We start from the raw sequence: 22,717 nt of genomic DNA on the forward strand, positions 1-22,717 counted from the left end.
GAATTTGGGGTCTTCCAGGATGGACTTGTACTCTTCACTAAGATTCTCCATCAAGCTGGGCACAGTGGCGCACGCCTGTAACCCCAGCGGCTCGGGAGGAGGCTGAGGCAGGAGGATGGAGAATTCAAACCAGCCTCAGCCACTTAGTGAGGCCCTAAGCAACTCAGCAAGACCCTGTCTCTAAATAAAATACAAAAAGGGTTGGGATGTGTCTCAGTGATTAAGTGTCCCTGGGTTGAATTCCTCGTACAAAAAAAAATTCTCCACCAAGCATCATTCTACAAATTTTGGGGACAAAGCCTGAGTTTTAGGTGCAATGTCATCTTTCGTAAAATAGCTGATAACTGAGTGAATTAATCTCTTAGTTTTGTTTCATAATGTCTAGAACCAGGACCCCTCCTAGATTTTTTTTTTTTTGGTCATTGCTACAATTTTGAAATTCCCTGTTTATTGCTATTTATTCTGTGGAATCAGATGATCCTCTATGCTATCAGTGGTTAGTTTAGTCTATACGAGTGGAAGGACATAATTTAACCAGAAAGCAATGATATCTTCAGGCTTATTTCTCCAAAGCACTGTCAAAACTGATTTATTCTCCACTTGACCAATCAAGATCTAGTTTTTTAAAAATATTTATTTTTTTTAGTTGTAGTTGGACACCATACCTTTATTTTAGTTATTTATTTTTATGTGGTGCTGAGGATCGAACCCAGGGTCTTGCAAGCCCAAGGCGAGCGCTCTACCGCTGAGCCACAACCCAAGCCCCAAGATCTAGTTTTATAGATAAAAAAAAAATGTCATATTCACTTACTAACCCAGAATTATATGGAAGCTAATTTATTTACAATAAAAGTAAGCCGAGTGCATGGTGGTAGTAACGATTAATGTCAGCCTTACAACATCAACGGTGTGGCTGCGACATGTGGCGGTTTCTGGGGCATGACTGTCAAGGTGTCCCCGTCACAGTCTGCCCATTTCTATTTGCTACCACTTTCTCTGCCCAACACAGGACTCGAGAAGAAAACTCGTACTAAAAAATATTATTTGGACTCCGTTAGGGGGTGCATTGCAGATCTGTATCTTTCTTAGGAAAAAGTCATTTTTTTTTTTTTTAAAAAAGAGAAAGGTACCTTTTGTTTCAGGGAGGCAAACACGACACACAACTAAGCCTGCTGTCAAGGGAAATTGCAGATGAAGACGTCCAACCGTCAGACCAGACGCTGTCTCCAGGTGGCCCGAGCACTTGGAGAGGCTGGTGGAATGAGTAATGAATCGTAGGTTAGGAGGCAGGGGTCGATAAAAAGCTGGAGGCCTCTCTCACCCTTGTTTGCACGGTTCAAAGGGGATCCAGACACGTTGGGGATCCGAACGTGTTCCCATCTGCTCAGGAGCTAGCAGGATCTGGGCTGGGACTTTCAGAACAAGGCTGCAGTTCGTCGCCTCTGGGGACAGAGTCATGTTACCTGTTAAGACTGGTGGCACCTCCTGACTCCCGTGATTCTTTATAGAGCCCTGCTCTCACAAGACCTTTAGCGCCCAAGCAGAGGTCTGCAGACAGGCTCAGGACCGTCATGGGGTGGGGTGGAGGATCCCAAGGTTGGAAAAATCACTCAGTTTCAACACTTCGTGTTGCAGGGCAATACAATAGACCAGAATCAGAGCGACTGCCTCTGAATTTAATTTGAATTTAGTTTGGCTTTTGTCGAACAAAAATGCACCCTCTTTGAAACATTGCGGCCACCAGGAAGGTATTGTTCTGTTTCCCGCGTGTCTAACTAGGCTCCAAACTCCAGCGCCAAATGTTGCCTCGGGAGGCGCATCCCAGACATTAGTTATTAAACTCTTAGAAAACAAAAAGTTCCGCACAGAATGCATGGTAGGTTCTATGACTTCGTTAGTGGGACACACCACAAGAATGACCTGAGTGTCACAGGTAGCTAAACAGGGGAACATACTCGCTCCCCCCAGATCCACCCAAAGGAGACTTCACCTCTACCAAGATGGCGCCAGGTCTTTCCTGACTCCGTCGCAAGTGGAGAGAAGTCTCGTCTGGAAAATATTGTCTCACGATTTTATGAAAATAATCTACGGTGCCACAAAGCCTATTCTTTATGGGAGTACAGCCCGATGATTTGTATGATTTACAGTTCTGTAGCACCATCACCAACGTTTGGGGTTGGAAGAAATCCATAGTCTGAGTGATTCTGTTGGCATCTGTTACCTTGGGTCTGTCTTGAGGGTAGCACGTCCTCATAACTCCAGGTCTAACTTGACTGGACGCAATCTTCTTTACCATGTCAACAGTCTTAGAAGACCCTCCTCCCTCCTCCTTCTCAAACCTCCTCCCACAAATCTGCCCGACACTCCAAACTCTCTCCGTGGCCACTGGACCTTTGCACTGCTGCTTCTTGGAACCAGGAAGTTCTTTCTCCATTCAGTTGCAGAGCTGAAAAGAGAAGCCGAAATCAGAAAAATAACTTCTTTTCCTGACCTTGACTTTCTCCAGTGGAACAGGACAACACTTTCATGCTGCCTACCCTGTTTCGAAACTCATGGTGCCTTTTCTGTCCATAAAGGCCCATTTACTTCTGTTTTGCTGCAGAATCGTGCCCGCCTTCTGGCGATTTAGCATTGCTTTAAGAAAGAGTCAGTGTCCCCACAGTGGTACACCATGTCCAAGGGCAAGCAATCATCTAGTGTATTTGGGGCAGGTAGTAATGTAGCCATAACGGGAAGGAATTTTTTTTTTCATCTGCACGAACACCTCTGGAAATAAAATTAAGTAGGAAAAGGAAAGAATGATTAAAAAAAAAATAGTTCTCTTTACTTTAGCCTCACTGCTGGGCTTCCGTAGGCTATAACCCCAATTTTCATAGAAAAGGCCAAAATTCTTCCCATTATCTTCCTTATGATTGTGTTAAATTCGAAATGAGTCTCTAGTTTGCCAAAATGGACCGGTGACTGTTTACGGTAATTTCTTTTTAACTCATTTATTCTGCCCTGATGGACTCTTCACTAAACATCTGTGTTTTATAGGGAATTCTCAGTGCATAGATTAAAAGTAATCTGATGCATGGATTAGTAACTTACTTTCATGCATACCCTGCTCCGGATGACCACCAACTCCCACCTGCTCCAGAATCTATCCAGGATTACAGAACGGGTGAAATCAGTATTATTATTATTACTTATTTTTCCGGCAGCCAAAAGAATAAAAGAGAACTTGGAATGCTCTTTAAATTTACTTGTTTAAAGCCTGTATACCATTTTTTTCCCCTCCAGTAGTTGAGTAGGGAAATTGGATTAAAGTTTTAAAAATAACCAGGCACAGTGGCTCACGCCTGTCATCCCAGCAGCTTGGGAGGCTGAGGCAGGAGGATCGTGAGTTCAAAGCCAGCCTCAGCCACTTGGTGAGGCCCTAAGCAACTCACTGAGACCCTGTGTCTCAATAAAATGCAAAATAGGGCTGGGGATGTAGCTCAGTGGTTAAGCATCTCTAGGTTCAATCCCTAGTACCAAAATAATCACTAATCCTGCCCGATCCTAGGGTCTGCCTCAACTTTCCTGTATCGTTCCACTTGGAAAAAAAACGACTGGAAATCTCAGAGGGCAAGGGGTAGATGCATCGGTGCGTCCCCAGATCTGTTGACGCGGGGTGCTTGGAAATACGACTCTTAGCCAAAGGAGAGATTGCAGGTCCAAGCCAGGAGTCTCCCCACAGCCAGAGGATGCTGAGCTTCGACGGCTCTGAGGGTTTGAGTGGTAGAGGGGAAGTGAGGCAGGAAGAAGACAGTAAAGGGGGGTGTCTTACACTTGTTACCACCATGACCAAGAGGACCTCTGTCCCCAAGGGGAGCTCGGGGGCTGGTGTGGGACGCACTACCCACCTAGGGTCACTCCCTGGAGGGGTGCACAGGGGAACCGTGGTATCCACTGCTGCAAGCCGTTCCACCCCACACCTGGCTTGTGCACGGCAGAGCTCACTGTGGGTCTAGACAGCCTCACACAAGGAAGTGCAGGGGGCCCTGGAATTACAAAGCACCGGGGAATCCGGGTGGGAGCCTGTTGTTTAACAACCTGCGATTCCTCTTACACACTGCCGCTAAGAAATGTTGAACTGTGCGTTTTACCTGCCTATCTTCAGAGTTTTCCCACTGGGAAAGGAATCCTGCTATTATTGAGTATTGCAAATTTTCCTTTAAAAAATGGAGCTGATAGCCGCCCAAGTCCCATATCCCTCCGTTCCATGTTCTCTCTCTCCTCGCAGCATTAGGTAGCTTTTCCACTTTTGTCCGTTTCTCGGGATAAGAGAGCAACTGATGTTTCACTAGCAGAGACCCTAATTTGGCAGGCACGCTATTTGGGATGAGGGTCGTCCACATAGAAAAATACAGGATGGGTTTTTTTTGTTCTTTTTTGGCTTCTTTATCAGCAGATGGGTTTTAACCTCTTCTTGACACTGTTTCTATCCATGGAAAAATGGGTAAAAATGCACATATTGCCGACTTCTCACTGGAAAATACAAGCTGCTCAGTGGTAACAGTGTAATACAGTAAGATCAGGTTTGCAACTCTGAAGAGTCTTGGAAATAAATGGTTTGCTTTTGGCTCTTGAGATTATGTGCATAATATACACATGAGCACGGAAAGAAGAAAATATTCCAAGTCTGTGAACCATAGAAGGCAGAATCCAAATCTGTATATTTTTTCTTATGGTTTTCAAAGTAGGCAAATATTTGTTTGGGGCATTTTAAATCAGTTATCAACTGGGCATTGCAAAAATAATACACATTTCAGGGAACTTAGGAAGAAAAGGGTCAAAATCCAAGTTAAGGTATTATTAATCTAATGTCTTTGTATATTTATGGTATTTTTTTTCTCTCCAAATTCAGAGGGTTTTTTTTCCCCATCTTTTTCTCCATTTCTGAATACGGAGCAAAGGAAAGGTGTCTCCAAGACGGTAGTAACCCCAGGGCTGCACATATGTTCCACTTCCAACGAGCGACCCTTAGTCGTCTTATGAGTCTTGCGAGCATTGAATTGTTGCAAATTTACCTGCCACGAAGCTTCAGTGACTTCCCAATGCCCTGGACATTTAGGTTACTATAAGGGGAAGATTTTTTTTTTTTTTTCATTTAAGAGGAAGTTCAAGTATCCCAAGTGTGAAATCCGGAAAGGAAAAACTGAGATCTAAATATTAGAACCAACGTTCTATTTGCTTGGAGACTTTGCAAGCTAGTTGCAACATGACTTTTAAAATAAAACTGCAGTGGATCTCAGTCTCGCACCTTCAGAGGTTCTCCTGGGACGCAGCTCCGTGGGAAGCGGGATCTCAGACATCGACATTCATTTTCCTGCAATATATATATAGTTTTTATTCCCTTTGTGTGTGCGTGTGTGTGTGTGTTAGCCTGTGATTGTTTATAGTGGCTACTTTCTTTGTAGCCCTGGCTAGTTATCTGTTTTTGTTTTTTTTTTTTAACAGGCAGACGTGGTTTCTATGTAACAAATAGCATTGTCTGCCAACCTTACAGGAGTCTGCCCTCACAAAAAGTGACGGGATTTCTCCCGGGACAGGCAGACGGACGCGTGGTCCTTTCCCATGAGAGTTCACGTCAGTGCCATAATAGGCCTGCATTTCGCCCAGGGTGATAAGTGGTTTCGTTTGTCACTTTGGCCACCGCCTGGGCTCAGAGTGTTCCATTGTGCTCAGCCTCCTCCGTGCCTGTCCTTCGTGGCTGGTGACCTGTGCCAGGAAAGGTTACGGGATCCAACTTGAAATCTGACTTGCTGGAAGTGAGCAGGTCCATCTTCTTTGCTGAAAGCGCCACCTAGGATCAGGGGTAAAAGGGACGATTGTCCTCAGAAGCCAAAGTTGGATTCACGAGTTAAATATGCAACACGGTTTGCATACGAAGTTGAGTTCAGCTACCTCCGAGAGTGGGCTTGCTTTGTGTTTTCCGGGGTGCATTCCCGCAGGTAATTGTGAGGGTGCAAAGGAATTAATGGAATGAATCCGCGAGAGAATCGAGACTCGGGGAACATGCTTTGGTGTGAAACTCAGATGGGGGGCGGGTGGGAGAAGGCTGGTCCTGCAATGTGCATCTAACCCTCTCCCTCTATAATCCGGAGCTAGAGAAGTGAGAAATTAGCCCTCCTGCTCCCTATCTCCAAACGGGAACAGCAACGCCAACATTCAATCAATAGCATATCATCAAGTTGCACAACACCAGTGTTCATGTCAATTTCATGAAGTCGATTCTATAATAGCTTTCAAATGCTATTATAAATGCTATTTCAAATTCTATAAATGCTTTTCAAATGCTCTTGACGAGGGGTTGGCCATTCTTAGACTGCGGTCCAAATTTGGCTCGTGGCCCATTTTTGCAAATGAGGTTTAATTAGAACATTTTGCAAATTAAAATGTGTAAAAATAGCACCCATTCACCTGGGCACGGTGGCGGCGCATGCCTGTCATCCTAGCAGCTGGGGGGGGGGGCGGTAGGCTAAGGCAGGAGGATCACAAGTTCAAAGCCAGCCCCAGCAACTTAGCAAGGCCCTAAGCAAGTCAGCGAGACCCTGTCTCTAAATATAATACCAAAAGGGCTGGGATGTGACTCAATGGTTAAGCACTCAAATGGTTCAATCCCTGGTACCATAAATAAGTAAATAAATAGCCATTCATGCTCTGGGAGCTATAAGTGGGTTATCTCCACATCTTCACAATTCTCTGTTGCTTTGTGATTTAATAGAGTTTTTTTTTTTTTTTTTTAAGGAAGAAAAAGCTTCGAGACTGTCTTATCTTAGTAATGGGAGTGCACCCTCTGGGTGGTGTAGATTGTCCACCCGAGTCTTAGTTTTGGGGAAGTGTAAATCAAACCTTCGTATTTTGAAAGCATTATTTCCTCCTGTGTTTCTTTTGGAAGAGACCACCTTTGGTTTTTCTCCATGAGCGTAGCATATCCGGAAAGCTCGCAAGTTTCCAGGGCAGACTCTCTGGCAGTGTGGATGGTGTGTTCCTGCACCTTAGCTTTCCTCTCGCTTTGCGGTGATGATGTCCGCTGAATTTTTGTGTCCTGCAAGGATCTGCCACTCCCTTTCGTACGTACGCGAAGGACGGAACCCTCCATAACAGAAGGGTGCTGCTGTGACTGTCTCATCTCAAACGGGAACAGCACTCCTCTGACTTTGCATTTCACCCGCGGGGATCTTATGATCTGACCGTTTTGATTGACAAGTTGGAGCCTGAAACGGGGCTATCTCCTCTGGACAAGTCCAAGTTCACCCTTAGGTGAAGCCTCTCAGTCAACCATTCAGCAAATGCTGACGGAGCCTTTGCTGTGTGCTAGGGGCTCTTGCGAATGCCAGGAATGTAGGAGCGAAGGAAAGAGAGAGAGCTCTGATTAGCCCCAGGGCAGGGAGACAGAAAAGAAATAAGCACAACCATCCATCAGCTTCCAAGGAGGATGCTCAAGTTCCACATGAAAACCGTGTACTGTCTGCACGTAACCCATGCACATCCCCCTGTAGGTTTTGATCTTCTCCAGTTACTCATGGTCCGCCACGCATGGAGTGCTACATGAATGCTGTTACACTGACAGGAAAATGTCTGGACGCATTCGGGACAGATGGAATCCCCTTTTCTAGTATTTTTAACCTGCAGTCTGCATTTTGACTTTGCAATTTAATAGTGATGGGGGAGGAAGCCATTAGAAGTGTTGGGAGTCACCCCAGCTCCAAAGACTAAGTTCCCCATCCCTCAAGAAGAGCCGTCCAATGGTGAGCCCTGCTGGCTCACATGATCCTTACCCACCAATCAGATTAGCTGTGCTGGCTCACCTGATCCTTACCCACCAATCAGAGCCCTGCTGGCTCACATGATCCTTACCCACCAGTCAGATTAGCCCTGCTGGCTCACCTGATCCTTACCAACCAATCAGAGCCCTGCTGGCTCACATGGTCCTTACCCACCAATCAGACTAGCCCTGCTGGCTCACCTTGATCCTTACCCACCCGTCAGACTAGCCCTGCTGCTCACCTGATCCTTACCCACCAATCAGATTAGCCCTTCTGCTCACCTGATCCTTACCCACCAATCAGACTAGCCCTGCTGCTCACCTGATCCTTACCCACCAATCAGACTAGCCCTGGTGGCTCACCTGATCCTTACTCACCAATCAGAGCCCTGCTGGCTCACCCGATCCTTACCCACCAATCAGACTAGCCCTGCTGCTCACCTGATCCTTACCCACCAATCAAAAAGCACCCCATGCCAACTGTCAAACCAACCTCAGCTCTATAAATATGCAGAGCTGTTCCTCAATAAAGGGACATTTACTCCGATGTCGAGCCTTGTTCGTTCTTTCATGAAGAATCACATCAATGTCATGGAGGTGCACCATCTTGGTATGATCAGGAGTCCAAAGGAGCCTTACTTTTGTGAAAATGTCTGAAAGATACACATTATTTTTCAGGTGACATGTGCTAAGTCTACTCGTATAGTCAGGACTTTGGAGAAAATGGTGCTAGAGTTTTCTTGGTCAGGGGGACTATGTTAGCTTCCTGGGATTGTAACAAAGACCCCGAAATGCTCCTGTGTTAAGAGCCGATGGAATGTGAGGAAGCAGGGGCAGGTGCCTGAGCAGGAGCTTGGCATGAACCTGAAGGCAGATTCAGTGGAGAGAGGCATCCTGGAAGCCGGAGGGGTGTGTTGCAAGGAGAAGGAGGTGACCACTACGGGTGACCAAGGCAGACTTCTCACGTGCAAGGGCCCTATGCTTCCCACACCAGAAAAACCCCGAAACTTTCCTATTTTAAATAACAAAGCAACTAGCCCGCGTAAAGCCCCAGGCACCGCGGATCCCAGAAGAAAGCTGGGGATTTATTTTTCATTTTTGTGTTTGTTCTAATTAGTTGTACGTAAAGAGCAGAATTTCAATTTCAATTCATGGAGCACAAATGGAGCACAAGTTTTCATTTCTCTGGTTGTGCACCATGTAGAGTCACACCAGTCGTGCAATCGTGCAAGTACCTAGGGGAATAATGTCTGATTCATTCCGCTGTCCTTCCTACCCCATACCCCTCCTCCCTTCCCTCCCCTCTGCCTAATGCAAAGTACCTCTGTTCTTCCCTATCCCCTCCCCATTGTGAATCCGCATCCACATTCCAGAAAAAAAAAAAACAAAAAACATTTGGCCTTTGATTCTTTGGGATCGGCTTATGTCACTTGGCACGATCTTCTCCAGATCTGTCCATTTACCAGCAAATGCCATCATTTCATTCTTCTTCATGGCTGAGTAATATTCCACTGTGTCTATAAACCACAGTTTCTTTATCTATTCATCTGTTGAAGGGCACCTTGGTTGGCTCCACATTTTAACTCTTGTGAATGGAGCTGCTATAAACATGGATGTGGCTGTGTCCCTGTAGGGTGCTGATTTTCAGTCCTTTGGGTATAGACTGAGCACTGGGATAGCTGGGTCAAATAGTGGTTCCAGTCCAAGTTTTCTAAGGAATCTGCATCCTGCAGAAAGCTAGGGATTTTTTTTTTTTTAATATAAGTCCCTTGGCCGTTGTTGCAAAGCTTGGAATGACTGACAGTCACAACATGGGTACATTTTCTCCCAGCTTCTTGGTTCCTACCTTGTTAGATATGGTCTCTCTGGGCCTCCTGTGCAGATGGCCTTGTGGCTGGAACCCTGGGCCGTGTTCTGCTGTGGGGGCATCCGTAGGTGGCCTGTGGTGTGGGCCAGCTGCCTGTGCTCAATTTGCACCTGGAAATGATGAGCAGACCCTCCGGCTGCAATCACACGATGCCTTCTCCATACAGAGTTCCGTAGGCTGGTGGTCTCAGCACCCCATTGAGATTTTGGTTTTCAGAAAGCCCGAAAGGGTAAAATTGCAAAACTGGACGTTCCACATAAGTCGTCGGATTACATGACAGTGCACATAAAATCGGTGTCACGCTGCTGACCCTGGCCGGCGACTCAGATGGCTTCTCTTTTCCCTGCGGTTACAGATCCGTCGGCACCGCCAGCCCCCGCTAACCTCCAACTGGCCAACTCCACCGTCAACAGTGACGGGACCGTGACGGTGACCATTGCCTGGGACCTCCCGGAGGAGCCAGATATCCCCGTGCACCACTACAAGGTGTTTTGGAGCTGGACGGTCAGCAACAAGTCCCTTGTCCCCACCAAGAAGAAGCGGAGGAAAACCACAGACGGGGTGAGTGGGGACGAGCAGGGAGGGCCGCGGCGTGCAGGCCGTAGGTGAACCCCAGCCCCTCCTCTACCCCTTGGCTTCTAAGCAACCAGAAGAGCAATTTTACTGTGCACCTACTCTGGCCATGACACACTGCCCACAGCAAAGGGGTCTCCAGCTGGGTACCATGGCACACACCTGTCATCCCAGCAGCTCGGGAGGCCGAGACAGGAGGATGGCAAGTTCAGAGCCAGCCTCAGCAACTTAGGGAGGTGCTAAGCCACTCAGTGAGACCCTGTCTCTAAATAAAATATAAAATAGGGCTGGGGACGGGGCTCAGTGGTCGGGTGCCTCTGAGTTCAACCCCCATACCCACCCCACCAAAAAAAAAGAGGACCACCAATCAGGGACATTTTTCACCTTGATTTAAGAAGAATCTGAAGGGCTTTATCATCCAGATGCCAAGAGTTAAATGTTCATTGAGCCCTTCTCTGCAGTGAGGTTTCTATCACAGTGAACAGGACATTTTGGGTGCAGAAAGGAGTTAGCTGCTCGATTTACTTTCGGTGCACCTTCCTTTATTTTGCTGTTCTAACATTTATATAAACACTCTTCCCCCTCATTTATGCACTTGATTCAACAAATGAGTTCTGTTTAAAAATACTTTTTAAAAGATAGGATTTTTTTTTTTTGCACTAAAGATTTTGATATTGGGCTGGGGATGTGGCTCAAGCGGTAGGGTAGCCCAAATTATGGGTCACTATCACGTGAGTGTCTTGTATTTTCCAATGGAAAAGAGGCAAGCTACATTCTATGTGAATTATTGCACTTGGAGATGTTAAAGTTTGGCCAACAGATCAATGAGATCAGAAAACAGAAAAGCACCCAAGAAATAAGACACCAAGGAATTGCATTAATAACTGATATATATATTTTTTTCATGCATGCTAATTGCCACCAGGGTGACCCCTTTATAGAAAAGCATTCTTTTCAATATCGCTTTTTTTTTTGGGGGGGGGTACCACAGATTTAACCCAAAGGCCCTCCACTACTGACCCATATCCCAGGCCTTTTTATTTTTTTTTAAATTATTATTATTTTTTTGAGATGGAGTCTCGGTAACTTGTTTAGGGCCTCACTAAGTTGCTGAGGCTGGTCTAACTCACGATCCTCCAACCTCAGCCTCACGAGTCACTGAGATTGGAGGCGTGTGCCACTCCACCTGTCCACCACCTGTCTTTTTGAAAAGACCAAGTGCATTATATGTCAATGATTTGTTTTAAATTCTAAGGCAATGATTTTTCTTTGTCTCGAATACAAGTTCTTGGGAGGGGGCTTTAACTTCTCCTAACTGTCATCTTCAGTTCTAATTCCACCTTGCTCTGTGCACCTGGATGCCTCACCTTCTCCTTTAGCCTTTGCAGGATTCCTGTCTCGTCCCCAAGATATCAGGCCAATGGTACAGTTTTTGCTTTACTTCCTTTCAATCGCAGCAGCATCTATCGAAAATGGGGTCAGTGTTTGACATTGACAATAATGATGGCAGAAATAGCTTCAAGTATTTTTTTTTGAAGCTGATGTGTCTTGTAACTTTGGGTGGAAGATGTAGAACAGAGAGCAAAGAAGGGCAATTAATGCCATCTCATAACTGTCCCCGGTCTCTGGCAACACAAGCCTTTGTAACTTCATTAGGAAGAGCCCTCTTTTCTGTTCAGACTGCTGCCTAGAAGGAAGTGTGTTTGCAATCATCTGCTCCTGTATGTGCAGTTGTTGAATCAGGACAACGACCCTTTAACGGGTTTTGGCCTTTTTGTGAAATCTATTTTGATCCGTGGTAAAAGTGGATTTTCTACGGTGCAAATCCACACGGTGTCCGACCTTGGGACATTGAAGGTCCGTGCAAGCTACACGTTGGTATGCTTCACGAGGTCTGGTAAGACTTGCTATGGACACGAGAGGCGAAGACCGTTTCTAACGGGGCTCGGGGATACGCCCTCTGTTTGCAGCTCCAGAATTTCGTGGTCCTGGAGAGACTTCAGCCAGATTACGACTACACGGTGGAACTGCAGGCCATCACATACTGGGGGCAGACCCGCCTCAAGAGCGCCAAGGTGTCCCTTCGCTTCACGTCCCCACACCCCACCAGTTACAGTAAGTGACCTCCACGTGCGTCACGATGGTGACACACGCCTGTGTGTCTACGGAAGAACGAGGTGCAGAACAGTCTCCCCTCTGGAGACATCTGGGTGGTGTTTATTGTCGGTGCAGCTGTCTTGGTGTCGAGGAAGAAACTGAACAAGAAAACAGGGCGGGATGCACCTCGGTGGTAGAGCACTTGCCTAGCCCGGGTGAGTCTCTGGAGAGAAAGAAAGCAAGCGGTACCTTGTGAGCCACCTATTTTTGCACATCCTTTATTTGCACAAGCAGACTTCTCTCTAAAGAGAACACAAGCCGCCAAATGGTTCTAGGTTTTGTTTGTCTCCTGAAAGCGTGGCATGCCTGTTTTTTTCTTGGTGTCACACTGTGGTCGAGTTACTTTTTGGACAGCTACCTAATGCTCCGTGGAGTGAAGTTACTTAAGAATGGGACAAGGGTCCTGGGGAACCTGGGGCCATTGGTTCATTAGACTAGCAGAACTCTGCCTCCCTCGTGGAGTGGGTCTTGTTGAGAAGGCAAAGAAAGCACTCAACTTTGCAGAGGCAACACCAGCTCTGCAGAGTTGCATGCAGCAATGGCTCATGGTTATCTTCTGGGAAAAAGGCAGGCTCCACATGAGCAGGTTGGTTGGATATGACACTCTCTACAAGTACCAGAACCACAGCTTCCTGGCTTTTAGAAAAATTCAGAAGCTTCGTTCTTTTTTTTTTTTTTTTTTTTTTTTTTGGTACTAGGGATGAAACCCAGGGGCACCTAATCACTGAGTCACATCTCCAGCCCTTTTTTTAATGTTTTATCTAGAGAAAGGGTCTCCTGAGTTGCTTATGACCTCACGGTGTTGCTGAGGCTGGCTTTGAACTTGTGATCCTCCCACCTCAGCCTCCAGAGCCGCTGGGATGACAGGCGTGCGCCACCAAACCCAACAGCTTCATTCACTTTTAAATCTAGTCATTCATTCATTCTTTGCATTGAAATGTAGGCCTGTGGATTGGGACGTGATTGTCTATGATGCTAGAAATACTATGCTGTACTACGCAGACATACATAGTGCGTAATACCCTTTAATTGCATGACACTATATATATATATATGATGTACGTCCTCTGTATAGTGTATATGTCCTGTCAAATTTTCTATAAATATAGGGTAAAATGTGTGTACATATTCACATAACAGATGCACTCACCTATACAAATAGTCATTTCTCAGTGTCTCTGGGAGACGTGTTCCCAGACCACTGTCCCATGGATACCCAAATCCAAGGGAAGTCAAATCCTTTACATAAAATAGCATGATCTTTGCAGCTAACCCAGGCACCTACCCACCCCCGTGCACCTTAAACCATCGTGACTTACGATACGACGTCAATACCGTGTGCACGGTCGGTCTAGTGTTTCGTTTAGGGACTGTTAATGAGGAAAAGGAGACTGGGTCTGGGGCTCGGTGGTAGAGCGCTTGCCTCCTGTGGGTGAGGCACTGGGTTCGATCCTCGGCACCACATAAAAATAAAGAAATAAATAAAGATTAAAAAAATATATATAACAAGGAAAAGTCACTATGTGTTCCATACAACAGCAATGTTTCTCCCACGTATTTTTGATCTCTATTCGGTTGAATCCACAGATGTGGAGCCTACAGGTATGGAGGGCTTGAGTGCACACACACGCACGCACGCGCACACACACACATGCGCACGCACATGCACACACACACATGCGCACACACACAGAGACATTTTCCCCAACCCTGGGTGTATTCTGGTCTCTGCCTTCAAAGTGCCTGATGTTGAATTGGGGCCCTAAATGTAGAATAAAGACGCAGGGCCCTGTGCATGGCCTGCAGAGCCCTGGGGAGCCCTGGGAGAAGACGGAGCTCCCGCGGAGGAGGGGAATGAGCGCCACATTCTTCCCCGTGAGCCTCCGTCCTCTGTGCGCTCCTGACACACAGACTCCTTTCCATACAGAAGCAGGGCACAGAGAAGGAAGGGCTGGGCAGAGCACGCAGGGCAGAGGACCCAGCCTGGGAGGCTGAAGGAGGCAGGAGGCCATTCTGTCCCGTGCCTGGACCACCTGCGAGGGACTCCCGCTGCCCCCCTCTGACCGGTGCCGCTTTGAGCTGCCTCGCAGCACCTCCAGCTGCAGGGCAGCAGGCCCCCCAGACCCAGTGCCTCCAACCATGAACTCGGAGCCCCTTCCCCCCTCACCAGGGCCAGAGAGTCCTTTGTCTCTGATTTTAAATCACATGTGACATCTTTCCAGCTGTTCCTGTGGCTCAGACCCTGTCCCCTCTTCCTCGTGAAATCCAAATCGTCATCCTGTAGAGCTCCACCTTCTTTTCTTGTGGTTTTCCCCCAAACCCTCTCCTCAGCCGCTAGCCGCCTTGTTTCTCTCCAACACCAGAATCTTTTCAGAGTCCGTCCCACGTCTGCATCCTTCTCTTCCCGTGGACGGTGGGGGTCCCAGCCGTGCTGTGCAGTGCGCGTGGCCCCCTGCGCTCCGGCTCCTTCCCGTCAACCGCATTCTTTCCCGTTAGCAGCTGGAGCGGGTCTGCCAACCCCCGTCATTTAATCTGCGCGCCTTCCCAGAACAGGGGCGAGCAGGGGAGAGCTGCCACCCCAGCTGCTCAGTGTTGAGGTTACCGCATCCCGAGTCTGCCTGGCCGTGGTCCCGCTCACGTGTGGAGCGCTCCTGGGCCACAGCACGTGCCTGGCCTTGTCAGTCTTCCTGGCCCTCCTCACCCGGCTCTGCAAACGCAGTGACTTCTTTTTCTGATACCAGGGATTGACCTCGGGGGCCCTCGACCCCTGAGCCCCATCCCCAGCCCTAGGTTGTATTTTATTTAGAGACAGGGTCTCCCGGAGCTGCTGAGCACTTGAGTTGCGGAGGCTGGCTTGGAACCCATGATCCTCCTGCCTCAGCCTCCCAACTCGCACACCTGTGTCGGCTGTTGTGAGCATCGGTCTTGGTGAGACACCACTGGTTATCTGTCTGTGTGGCATCCCACGTGGGTCATCTGTCCGTATGGGTCATCCATCCCGACTCCTGTGTATAATCCATCGCTGCACCATGCCTACGAGTGAGACGGGATGAACAAGGTATTCCTTTCCTTCCCCAGAACCTCAGGGTACCTTGGATGGATCTTCTAAGCATTCATTTTGAAAACACGCCTTTCCTTACTCTGTTTTTTCCATCCAATCTCCTTCCTAGAACATTCCAGAGCTTTCTATAGGGGTCATTCAGTCGATCCATCTGATACAGGAGTAAAAACAAGGAGACAGAAATGGTATTTTTTTTTTTTGTTATCTTCCAGCAACCGACGTCCTCGTCTGTCTTTTCCAGGATGTTTGCACATTTCAATCAGGTGGCTCACCATTCCACAGGAATCCTCTTTATGGGTGACACTAGAATTAGGTCTGCTAAGTGACTAAGTGGCCATACGTAACATTAAGATCCTGACCACCAAGGTATTTCATTGATTCCTAAGGGTTAGGATCTCGTATAATCATCTTTTAAAATTAGACCGAGTCTTCCCTGAACCAAGAGAGTACGACGGCCAACCTCACAATAGCTGCTTTATTCTAAAGACGGGATCCCCTAGAAATGGCTGCATTCAGCTGACGGATAATCTTGCACCTCTTGTGGATTCAGAAAAAGTAATGAAAGACAAAAACACGGAGCAAACTCCCTACAGCGACCTGCATTGCTTGGGCCTCTGGTTATTCTACAGAAGAGACTGGCTTGGTAACAGATGATGTGGGGTAGGGCGGAATGTGTGTCAAGCTTTCACCTCTGAAGCTTGATATATGATCTCGTAAACACCAGTGTGTGACTTTTACAAGAACACTCCATCTTCCATCATGATCCACCTGGAAGTAAAGAGTAATTAGAACTTGACACTCTAAGCAAGAGAAATTATATTTTACAGGAAGTGGGGGAGTAGTAACTGTCCGCATATAAATTACTTTTTGAGTTATATTCTTCCAGGTCTGCAGGCTACCAGGGGTTTTAATGATAGATATTTTCATGCAGGCAGAGGCTGAATGTGCATGCAGTTTTATAAAAAGTTTCCCTTGAAGGCTGTCGTAGGCAACTCTGTCTTTAATGGAAATGCAGTGTGCTTTCTTGGAGGCAGGAGGAATAACTCCCAGGTTGACAGACTCTCAATATTTTATTGTTACCTCCTGCAACTGGAAAATTCTTCTGACTTTGCAAAATATGAAAAAAAAAATGGAAAGAATACTCTGAATATCTCAATTTGTAAAGTCAGTTTCAATTTGGGTGTTTGAAAAAAAATAGCACGAATCTTTGATTTTCTTAGTACTTAGGACTACTATCGAGTAGAAAGCAGACTTCATGCCAAAGTGGAAGAGACAGTCCTATAAACTCAGACACGCACACTAGCATTTCACGTGCACGGTGTGTGTGTGTGTCTGTCCCGCAGCCCTGGCACACTTGAGCGGCCCTACTTGGGAATGGATTTCTGCCCTCCATTTCTTCCAGTCAAACCACAGTGGTTCCATCCCAAGGTCTGCAAAAACAAGTCCTTATGTCTCTAGTGAAAGATTAGAGTTGGCACAGGATTTAAAATGAACACTCACAACCCAGTGCAAGAGATCCACTTCTTGAAGAATGCACAGCTATTGGGCACAGCAAGAAAATTTTTAAAAAATGGAGAAGAGGTATTACCTACAGTGATTAAGGACAGCACTGGAGCTAGCTGCCAAGCAAAGCTCTCCCCAGTCAAAGGAGCATGGAATTTTATTCTGGGAGTCTAACCATATTCACGTTGGGGCTGGGCCCGTCCCTGAGCAGGTCTGGGTGAGGATGCACATTTCTGACACCGTCAGTTCAGGATCACGGTTGGAGAAAAGAAGTTGGTGGACACATGTCTGTGCATGTTGAGCTTGAAGTCATTGTGAAAGGTTCAGGTGAAAAACACATTTCAAGGTGGCAGACTTGAGCCCCCTGGGCATGCTCAGTTCAGGTCCCAGAGACGGCAGGTGTGAACCTCTCTAGACAGGCTCAGTTCAATAGGAAATGATCCAAGCGTTATCTTGGAACCTAAAAGAAAACAATAAAGAGTGGTCCCGGGATCTTAGATGTCACGGCTGGTTCTTTGTTTCTCCAAACAGTTTGAGCTAGAATAAAACACACACCATATTGAAGATGTGTGAGGAATTGGCCTGTAAACGTGCCTGTCCCACTTAGTAGCTAACAGACTCAGTCCCTGGCGAGGGGGACATATTTTAGCCCCAAACTGCTCCGGGATTCAATCTCCATTATGGTTGGCTTGGAAGTTTGTCCAACTGGACGTGATTTTTTATATTTGTTCAAGGGCTCCTTTTCCTCATCTCTAGTGTATGCTCACAGCTCTCTATCAGAGATGGGAAAACCAGGGCCCAGGGGCCACACCCACCCTAAACCTGTTTGGAACCTAAAATTTTCCTGGAATGCAATTACACTTGCTTTCCTATCCCATCTGGCTCTTCTAGAAACCTCTTTTCACATCACAGACCATTGACAATTTGTTTTTTAAATTGAAAGTTTCCAACCATCAGTGGGAAAGGCTCTACTCCAAGATGACCAGTAGAAATGAAGGGAAGGACACGGCCCTGGTGTTGGCAGAGGAAACCCATCATCTATGAACATATAGCGCCGAACACTATGGGAAAGTCCATATAAAATCAACACCGCCAGGGTAGATACGTCATCCTGGATGATCGTAGCCATTTCCTTCAACACTAAATTGAAAAAAAAAATGACATTAACATCCATCCATCCCAGGAGATGAAACATCACCATCTTTCCTGATCAAATGAACTGTTTTTCCCTAAAAGAGCATCCCAGTGTGCTCGGATCAGTTTGGGGGACAGGTTTCTAAGGGTTGAGCCCAGGGGCGCTTAACTACTAAGCCACATACCCGACCCTTTCCCCCCTAGATCTACAGACATGGTCTTGCTAAACTGCTTAGGGCCTCACTAGTTGCTGAGGCTGGCCTCAAACTTGCTATCCTCCTGCCTCAGACTCCTGAGCTGGTGCCCCTGCAGGCGGGCTCCACCACGCCCAGCTGTGTTCCTGTTGACAGTGTGGCCAGCGCCCCTCTCCAGTAGCTGAAATGGTTAAGTGGAATTGCCCACTGGATTGGTTTAAGAGGTGAGGATTAAGAAGATTCTGGGTGTGCCCATGGGGTGTGTGTGTGTCTTGGAGTGATTGGCTTCAGGCGGAGCCAATTGGAGAGGAGACCCTCCCTAAGCGGGGCAGCTCAGATCAATAGGATGACTGTTTGCATAGCACAGGGAGGCCCAGGAGAGCTCCCTTCTCCAAGGGACTCTTGATGGGTCCTGCGACCAACTCAGGTTGTGGACTTTGGCTTCTTCACTCTTCCCGAGTGGACTCTGCCCGTGATTCTGCAGGGAGTTTCCAGAAGCCTTGGGTCTTAGACCAGGGAAGATGGTGGACCCTCTGGTCCTGGGCCCAGCCTCCTGGATGGTGCACCTCCTGGTTCTCCCAGCTCTCCAGCCTGTAGACGGCCGCGGTGGACTCTCCAGCTTCTGGTCACAGGAGCCGACCTAATAAGTCCCCTTTTTGCATTTCCTGTGAATTCTAAAAAAGTAGAAGCAGGAGCGAGGCCCTGCTAGGGTACAGGACCCGCAGTGCAAGGACAGAGGATGAGGCTTCCCTGGCCCTCCAGAGAGCCCCAGGCCCCCGCGGGTTCCACTCACTGTGACGCCCATGCGTTCTGGGGCCTGTGGGGTCCTCGCAACCGGGGCCCGCTATATACCAGCGCCACTTGGACAGTGTCCCTTTGGTCTCTGATCTCGACGCCTCCCGTCCTGCAGCAGCCCCCCCACGCAGCGCTCTCATGGGCGGCTGCCTGACCAGGTACCTAAAGAGTCGCCCGCGCAGCCCCTGGACCGCGCCGCTGCCTGGCTGCGCGCAGGAGCCCGGTTCTGCCAGCCCCAGGTCCTTGCGCCGTCCCCGGGACCCGGGGCTCTTCCATCCTGCGCTCCTCTTCCCGGGCTTCTTTGTCCTCTCCCGAGCCCTGACCCCGCTCCTGCCGGCGGATCTCCCGGCAGCGGCGGTGCCGCCCAATGAGCCCCAGCCGTCCCTCTGGGAGCTCTTGAAGCAGGGACACAGCGCTCCTGGCCCCGGCCACACCAAGCCTCCAGGATCCAGGAGGCGCCCCGGGGCCCACAGCCCGGTCACAGTCCTCATCAAAGCCCCCCAGCGCCCAGGGACCCGCTACGAGTGCCCACCCGTGGCGCCCACCCCAGACCCGTGCGCCAAGGCCACCGTGCTCCAGGCCCTGAGCCAGTGCCCCAAGGGCAAGAGGAAGTTTGATGCGCCCCTCTGGTTTGAGATGCCGGAGCCCGAGGTCCCCGAGCCCAAGGTCCCTAAGCTTGAGGTGTCAGAGCCCCTGAAGAGCCCGGACCCCCCTAAGACCCCGGAGACCCCGAAGACCCGGGAGCCCAGGCCCTCGGCTTTCGCGCCTGTGATCAGCAAGGGAGTGGCGCGGCCCTTCGCGCCCCAGCCGGGTCCTCTGTCACGAGCCCTGCGCCCAGGGCCCAGGAGACCCAGGCAGGGCCTGTCCCCAAGACGTCCCTCGCCTGTGGGTGCCCGCTGTGTCCCCTGGTGCAGGCACTGCACCGGCCAAGGACACTGTCTTGCAGCTGGAGACCCGGGCGCAGGTGCCCCCCAGTCCAGGGGCCTCGGGCCTGGCCGCCGTGCTCAGCAGCCTCAGCAGAGGAGCCCCCCTGAGCCCCGAAGGCCAGCCAGGCAGATGGAGCCCCTGACGGCCCCCAGAGGGCCCAACGGCCGCCTGTTCTTCAAATACACACCTACAGTCACCATCTTCTCCTACTGACTCCGCTCTACCCCACGGGGAGGCTTTGGCCACCCGCAGACTGGCCACTGCTTGGACTCACAGGTCTGCCACTCCCCAACCTTCCTCTTTGTCACCTGAGGAGCCCCCACTCTAGGAGACTGTTGACCCCTCACCCCTGGCCGCCCACTCCCGCTTCTCCCTGGGAGGAGACTGACCAGGGAGGTGGCCTCCGCCCCACGTGCCCATTTCTTAGTAAAGTGTTGCTTCTTGTTTCATGGAGTAGGAATAGGAATAGTGAAGGTTTGTTCTCCTAGACATTGTCCTGTTCTTCCTTTCCAAGACTCTCCCTGGAGGTTCTCCAACTGGACACTGTAGAGGGTGGGGCCAGACCTTCTGGTGGGTGGTGCTGTGCTGTGCATGGGAGGGGGACCAGCAGCCCTGGTCTCTGAGGGGCAGCTGAGCCAATCCACAGTGTCTGCAGGCAATTTCCAAACAACCAAATCGCCCCCAGTTCAAGACACCAATCTACAGCTAAGTTCCCCCCCACAAAAAAAGGAAAGAAAAGTTGAAATATCTATAACCTGCTTTCAGATAAAAAAAGACTAAAAGTATCAAGTCTTTTGCAGGATGTAGGTTACACATAACTATTAGTCAACGATGTCAGGATCTCCTTGTTTCACACTCATGTGTGCATCTCTACGTTTACACGGCTTACATGCTGCTCATTGAATACGTAGCAGATTAGTCACTTATTAATAAAGTTAGTTGAAACATTTTGAAATATTAATCGGCACATGAATAATTATCATGTGATAATTTTGTATTACTTAAGACACTTAATATTATTCCATTATATAAATTACACAGAAAGTATGAAATTGTGTTTCTGACTTGGTAAAGAAGGACAGACACCAGGTCCTTTGGACACTCTGCCTGGGCTGTGCTTTCTATTCAGAGTCTCTCTACCGGGGACTGAAACTTGGGCTTCATGGTCTTCCATGTTGAGTCGCAGGAGATACAGCTGCAACCCAGGTGGTTCCTGTTCCATGGAGCTTGCCAGAGACAGAAGAGAAACAAAGTAGACACAGCAACACACTTTGGGTGGGGCTAAAGGGATGGCCAGTTCTCTTAGACAAAGAATATGGGGTTTCTAGAGTTTCTAAAAAACCCCAACTTGTAGCTCGAAAGTTTGCATCATTCACGTCTGGGATGGAAAGTACGTGAATGGCGTAGGAGAAGGGCTTTGGAGTCTGATTGCATCAACTGAGATACTTTGGGCATATGGGGTAGGACTGTTTGGAACCTTGGCTTCATTTTTTCTCTCTGGTCTCTCCTGTAAATGCTACAGCTCCCTCCAGTCATGGATGTAGGTCCAGCCCCCAGCACCCACTCTACCCCATCCCTGTGCACATGCACACACACACACATACACTCACTCACACACACACACACACACACACACACAAATGCTGCACAGAGTCTACACCATGCCCAGGTAAAGACGCTACTTTATTTTCTTCTTCTTTTACCTTAGAAGTTCTACTCTTTGAGTAGCTGTAGAGTTGACAGAATAGTTAGTTCTTTGAAAGGCTGCCCTGATGATGAGATGCTTGTTTCTGTGGCCGCGAATCCCAAGTCTCTTTCCCCAGGACTTCTATTTCAGCTGTCAGGTAAGGGTTCATGTTGGGAGGTCCTGCCCAGTGCTGTGAGGGGGTCCAGCAGCCTCCCTGGCCTCTACCCCCTAGGTGCTAGCAGCACCTGTCTTTGAGAGTAGCCGCCACCCAACCAAGCAAAGAAGTCATCTCTCTCTCTCTCTCTCTTGCTAACAAAAGAAAATAAATCTAAAATTATTTAGAGGGCTGAGGTGGGAGCTCAGTAGCAGAGCTCAGGCTTAGCAAGTTTGAAGCCCCGAGTTCCATCCCCAGCTCCACACACACGAAATCTTGTAATCATTTCAAATTAAATATGTACATATCCTAAGAAGAAATGTGGGTATATTTGAGCAAGAACTAAGCAGTTATTGAAGAAGTTGCCTGGGCAAAGTGAACTACAGGTATAACTCAACAAGGCCGTGGGTAAATTGCAAGTTCTGATTGGAGTCACTGAAAATGATGTAACCAATGCAAAGGTACCTTGGAATCTTAAGACATACATGACTTCTGACATACAAAATATGCTATAAATGTCAATTTAGGATGCGTTACTGGTAAAGCAATAAATGATTCGGCTCAAATAACTACAGCAGGAGGTCCAGAGATGAACCCAGTTCCTGGAGTCGGCTCTGAATGGTCTCCATCAGAGGAACAGATTCCAACCCTAGCAAACACGCACCGGGGAAGAAGCATCCTTTGTGCTGTTAGGTCACCAGTGGGTGCTTCCTGCTGTGCACTGGATTGTCCCTGCTCACCCGCCAGTGTCACAGGTCACAGGACCCAGCTGTGAAGGTGGACAGCTTCCCCTTTAGGAGACTCACGGTCCACGAGAAAACCCTTAGCTCTAGGAGCCTGCTCGACAGGCCCTGGGTGCCAGGCCTTGGA

The 22,717-nt window shown here is 48.4% G+C and overlaps 1 protein-coding gene across 1 annotated transcript in view; it reads left to right on the forward strand.

Moving 5' to 3' along the window:
* Anos1 (anosmin 1) overlaps window positions 1-22,717 on the forward strand; it is a 102,808-nt gene that overhangs the window by 55,017 nt on the left and 25,074 nt on the right. The window contains exons 7-8 of the mRNA XM_078035151.1: window positions 10,018-10,223; window positions 12,206-12,350. Of these exons, the coding sequence (XP_077891277.1) occupies window positions 10,018-10,223; window positions 12,206-12,350 (351 nt within the window). The remainder of the gene's footprint in view (window positions 1-10,017; window positions 10,224-12,205; window positions 12,351-22,717) is intronic.

The sequence above is a fragment of the Ictidomys tridecemlineatus genome, chromosome X (assembly GCF_052094955.1).
Source record: "Ictidomys tridecemlineatus isolate mIctTri1 chromosome X, mIctTri1.hap1, whole genome shotgun sequence".
In the NCBI taxonomy this organism is placed as follows: Eukaryota; Metazoa; Chordata; class Mammalia; order Rodentia; family Sciuridae; genus Ictidomys; species Ictidomys tridecemlineatus.